Source organism: Sinocyclocheilus grahami, unplaced genomic scaffold (genome assembly GCF_001515645.1).
Source record: "Sinocyclocheilus grahami isolate Dianchi unplaced genomic scaffold, SAMN03320097.WGS_v1.1 scaffold321.1, whole genome shotgun sequence".
Classification (NCBI taxonomy): domain Eukaryota; kingdom Metazoa; phylum Chordata; class Actinopteri; order Cypriniformes; family Cyprinidae; genus Sinocyclocheilus; species Sinocyclocheilus grahami.
In genome coordinates, this window is record NW_015505500.1 from 829,558 (window position 1) to 835,211 (window position 5,654).

The 5,654-nt window shown below is 38.0% G+C and overlaps 1 protein-coding gene across 1 annotated transcript in view; it reads right to left on the reverse strand.

Annotated features, from left to right (window-relative positions):
* Positions 1 to 450: 450 nt before the first annotated feature.
* The window catches only part of esco2 (establishment of sister chromatid cohesion N-acetyltransferase 2), a 13,736-nt gene continuing 8,532 nt past the window's right edge, over positions 451 to 5,654 (reverse strand). The window contains exons 2-9 of the mRNA XM_016294597.1: positions 5,239 to 5,297; positions 4,232 to 5,129; positions 4,073 to 4,145; positions 1,441 to 1,477; positions 1,079 to 1,220; positions 864 to 995; positions 696 to 785; positions 451 to 606 (exon numbers count right to left, since the gene is read on the reverse strand). Coding sequence (XP_016150083.1) covers positions 451 to 606; positions 696 to 785; positions 864 to 995; positions 1,079 to 1,220; positions 1,441 to 1,477; positions 4,073 to 4,145; positions 4,232 to 5,129; positions 5,239 to 5,297 — 1,587 coding nt within the window. The remainder of the gene's footprint in view (positions 607 to 695; positions 786 to 863; positions 996 to 1,078; positions 1,221 to 1,440; positions 1,478 to 4,072; positions 4,146 to 4,231; positions 5,130 to 5,238; positions 5,298 to 5,654) is intronic.

Below are 5,654 nucleotides of genomic sequence, written 5' to 3' on the forward strand. Positions count from 1 at the left end.
TATCGTCCTCTTTTGGAAGACCAAACAAAGTAGTTTTGCTTTCACAACGAAACACACAGCGTCTTCACGGCATGGCGGCAGCAACAATACTACAGCGAGAACAAAAGTTACACCTTCTTTCTCTGCGTGAACATTTGGGTGGCGTTATGCAAATCTTCCCACATTGTGACGTAAACGTGGAGGCGTGTTAGAACCAGCCGTTTTAGGTAGGTGTGGTTGACTTAACTTTTATAAAGAATATCTCATTGGATTTGAGACTTTAGTGTTTGCAACTTTGCAGATCTTCTTTATGCACCAAGAGCTTGTAACACTTCAAAGAGAAAGGAAAAATTGAAATCGCATCATATGACCCCTTTAAAACCTTTTAAGACTGCTAAAACACCGTCAACTGTACTTATAGCTCAGAATGGCAATGATATTGAACTAAAGCCAAATGCTCGAAATGTTTTGTTAAACAGTCACCTGTCTAATGTTTTCGGCCACCAGACATCCCACCACCATCCTGTCGCTGTTAATGAACAGGTAAGTTTTAGCCGAGCTCGGGCTACTGAGAGTGATCTGCTGAAAGCCCAATTCACTGTCTGCAATCCGCCTCACGTCCTCTGCCTGAAACAAAGCAGCATAGGTTAGGAAACACTGGAGATTTAGCTGGACAGAGCAAGTATTTAAACTATAATCAGTAACTGCCAGCATACCTTTTTTGTGGCATACTTAGGATCATCAGGAAGAACGAGAATAATCTTTCCATCCCAGAACTCAGCCATAACCCTTTCTTTTTTCCAGCCCTAAAAACAAACAAAATGATGTCAAATTCCAGCAGAATTGCTCTCAGCTGCATTGATGACAACTTCATGACAGCTCACCACAAATTTAATGGTGTCCAAGAAGCGCTGATGGAACTGTGTGTGCTGGAAGTTGTCCTCAGGACTATCTGTACTGTACAGCATCCCACAGGACCCGCATGTGGTGGCACCAAACTGCTTCTGACCAGCATCCTAAACACCAGACACATTAATCAAGATGAGGTGGAAAAAAACCAGCCATTTATTTCTGTCTAACAATTTGACTTGCTACTCACAATGATAAGCTGATTATCTGTCTGCTTCTTCATCTCTCTTCTCAAGGCAGTCCTCTCTTTGGCCTTAAGAGCAGGAGTACCAGTAAGTGCGGAAGGAGTGCTGGTGTTCAGCGGTGGTGACAAAATCCCTTTTTTCTGAGATCTAAAACAAAAGATGAGAACAACTGATTAACCAGCTTTACATGGGTCGTGACATTAAAGTTAAAAGACTGAATATAACCTTGCTGGCACACACAGGGTCATTAATTCATTCTAGCCTTGCTGTCCTTTTCAAACTATTACTTTTTTCACTGTAATCATTTGTTTCAGTATTTTTCCACAGTTGCATTAGTAAAAAAAAAAAAAAGGTATGATTGTCTTACCTCTTACTGCCAAAGATGGGATAAACAGATGACTCTTCTGAAAAGATAGCAATAAATTCTGTGTTTTTCTGTCAATATGGGGTGCTGTGTGTACATTAATGAGGAAAAAAATGAACTTAAATGATTTTAGCAAATGGCTGCAATATAACAAAGAGTGAAAAATTTAAGGGGGTCTGAATACTTTCCGTACCCACTGTATATATATACACACACACACACACACACAGACACACAGTGCTGTTGAAAAGGTTTTTGCCCCCTTCCTGTTTTGAAATTTTTTGCATATTTGTCACACTTGCCGTTTTTAAATGATTTCTTTTATTAAGGGAAAAAAACTGTCCAAACCTGCCTGGCCCTGTTGTGCTCTTGGAGTAATTTTGGTTGGCCGGCCACTCCTGGGAAGGTTCACCATTGTTCCAATTGTCTCCATTTGTGGATAATGGCTCTGACTGTAGTTCGCGTGAGTCCCAAAGCCTTAGAAATGGCTTCATAACCCTTTCCAGACTGATACATGTCAACTATTTTGTTTCTCATCTGTTCTTGAATTTCTTTAGATCGTGGCATGATGTGTTGCTCTTTAAGCATGCTTCACTTTGTCAGACAGGTTCTATTTAAGTGATTTCTTGATTCAACAGGTCTGGCAGTAATCAGGCCTGCGTGTGGCTAGTGAAATTTAACTCCGCTTTCTAAAATGATGTGGTTAATCAGTTCTTTCATGATTTAACAAATGGGGCAATTCATTTTTCACGTAGGGCCAGGTAGGTTTGGACAGCTTTTTTCCCTTAATAAATGAAATTATCATTTAAAAACTGCATTTTGTATTTACTTGCATTATTTTTGTGTAATATTAAAATTGGTTTGATGATCTGAATCTTTTACGTGTGACAAATATGCAAAAAATAAACAAAACAGGAAGGGGGCAAAAACCTTTTCACAGCACTGTATATACACACACACTTATATACAGTTTATACAATATATAAAAATATATATATGACTCTGGACCACAAAACCGGTCTTAAGTAGCACGGGTATATTTGTAGAAATAGCCAACAATACATTGTATGGGTTAAAATTGTAGATTTTTTGGGGGGGGGCCAAAAATCTTCAGGATTTTGAGTAAAGATCATGTTCCATGAAGATATTTAGTAAATTTCCTACTGTAAATGTCAAAACTTAATTTATGATTAGTAATATACATTGCTAAGGACTTCATCTGGACAACTTTAACGGCGATTTTCTCAATTTTGATTTTTTTGCACCCTCAGATTCCAGATTTTCAAAACAGAATTGATATAATCACATTAAACAACCTATTTAATAACTGGCCAAATTAGAAAGAAATTTTGATTCATAAAATATATCTTATATATATATATAAGATAATAATATATAATAAACCCTATTTCATATTGTTGAATCATGAACACTGACCTTAATTGAGGCAAGTGAGGCCTGCAGTTCTTTAGATGTTGTTCTGGGTTCTTTTATGACCTCCTGGATGAGTTGTCGTTGTGCTCTTGGAGTAATTTTGGTAGGCCGGACACTCCTGGGAAGGTTCACCATTGTTCCAATTGTCTCCATTTGTGGATAATGGCTCTGACTGTAGTTCGCGTGAGTCCCAAAGCCTTAGAAATGGCTTCATAACCCTTTCCAGACTGATACATGTCAACTATTTTGTTTCTCATCTGTTCTTGAATTTCTTTAGATCGCGGCATGATGTGTTGCTCTTTAAGCATGCTTCACTTTGTCAGACAGGTTCTATTTAAGTGATTTCTTGATTCAATAGGTCTGGCAGTAATCAGGCCTGCGTGTGGCTAGTGAAATTTAACTCCGCTTTCTAAAATGATGTGGTTAATCAGTTCTTTCATGATTTAACAAATGGGGCAATTCATTTTTCACGTAGGGCCAGGTAGGTTTGGACAGCTTTTTTCCCTTAATAAATGAAATTATCATTTAAAAACTGCATTTTGTATTTACTTGCATTATTTTTGTGTAATATTAAAATTGGTTTGATGATCTGAATCTTTTACGTGTGACAAATATGCAAAAAATAAACAAAACAGGAAGGGGGCAAAAACCTTTTCACAGCACTGTATATACACACACACTTATATACAGTTTATACAATATATAAAAATATATATATGACTCTGGACCACAAAACCGGTCTTAAGTAGCACGGGTATATTTGTAGAAATAGCCAACAATACATTGTATGGGTTAAAATTATAGATTTTTTGGGGGGGGCCAAAATTCTTCAGGATTTTGAGTAAAGATCATGTTCCATGAAGATATTTAGTAAATTTCCTACTGTAAATGTCAAAACTTAATTTATGATTAGTAATATACATTGCTAAGGACTTCATCTGGACAACTTTAACGGCGATTTTCTCAAAATTTAGATTTTTTTGCACCCTCAGATTCCAGATTTTCAAAACAGAATTGATATAATCACATTAAACAACCTATTTAATAACTTGCCAAATTAGAAAGAAATTTTGATTCATAAAATATATCTTATATATATATAAGATAATAATATATAATAAACCCTATTTCATATCTATAAAATAAAAAATATATTTTAACTTTTTAAATAAAGGATTTATAGAAAATTATGTTTATTTACCTTCATCAAGAGAGCTGTCCTGTGGTGGTATGCCACTCACATCAAACACTGAATCCGTTTTTGCGGGCGAGTCCTGGAAAACATTTTCAGTTTGAGAAAAAGATGATGAGAGCTTTACATTTAAAGTTATTAGCAGATGATCCAAGAGTTCAATCTTACCTGGCTCCCAGCTTCACTGGATCCATTGGGACTAACGGATCTCCTCAAAACCACCTTTAACTCTTTGGTAATACCATGCAGATCTGCCAGGATGTGAGGGGACATCTGTTTAGAGCTCAACATCACTTGCGTTGATTCACTGCCCTCACCATCTTCATCAGTGGTACCTGTAGCTGTGCTTTCTGCTTTTGGGTGTTTTTTTAAGAAGACGGCACGGCGGACTGGGGAACGTTCTCCTGGTGCTGTCAGCGCTTCCTTCTCCTTCGCGGGCTTCTGAGAGTTGGGTTTCTCACAGGTTGAGGGCTGTTTAGGCTTTGCGTTCTGTGCAGACCTTTTGAACATTGAAGTGGGCTTTTTTCCAGTGCCGAAGAAAGCTGCCCCCACAAGCAGCTTGGGTTTACTCTTGGATTTCATACTGCTAAATGAAATGGGGACCACCGTGGCCTTCAACAAATGATCTGTTTGCGTGTCTGAGGGATTTTTCCCTTTGGGTTTAGCAGTAAAGTAGCCTTTTAGGTTAGACTGTGGATCTGCGCCAGTGCCTTTCTTTTGAACCTTCTTCACTGGTTTTCTAACAGGATTCCCAGCATTCAAAGGGAGGTGTGATGGTTCTTTGATAGGGACTGATGGTGGTGACTTGGTTTCCTTTAACAGCTTCCTTTCCAGAGGTGTGAGATAAAGAGGTTTCTGCTTGCTGTAGAAGGATCCCGCTCCCAATACTGTTTTGCGTGGAGAGATCCGCTTTGGAGGAGATTCTAATGAAGAGGTCCTCTGCATCTTCTTAGGTGTACTGAGAATCTTTTGGGGTGATGCCAGTGAGATGGGAATGTTCTCTTTTTGACCAGTGGTCCTTCTTGGAGACTTTCTCGGGCTTGTAATTAGTTTTTTGGATGGGTTGCTGTGGTGGGTTTAAACGAAATGGAAGGAAATGGCTCACAATCTGTGTCATAAGAGCAAAGTACATTTCCAGATCTAGTAACGTTATCTAACAAAATTACATCACATACCTCTGGGCATCAGGAGAGCCATGTTTTCTTTTTCGGGATAACATCTTCAAATCAGTTACCTGAAATGAGAAGACTAAGAATAAGATCATGACGTGAACTATACCGCTTTTATAGGACGTCACAGATTGCATTTCTGGAACATTCTGATATTTCTGCAATATTATTTTGCTTCTACTTTATCATATGAGAAATGTGGAGAAAAAGCAGTAACACTATCAAATTTAGAAAACAATATTCGACAAAAACAGTGAGAATAGTGTGACTTTAAGCCGAGACTCAAAAGAATCAAACTGTATGGGTTCTTGTGGCAAGCTTATTGCTATGATAACGGTATATACCTTGGCCCATAGTATAAAGAATACAGTACACACACACACACACACACATATATGAAGAGTTCAGATGCAAAAGCCTCT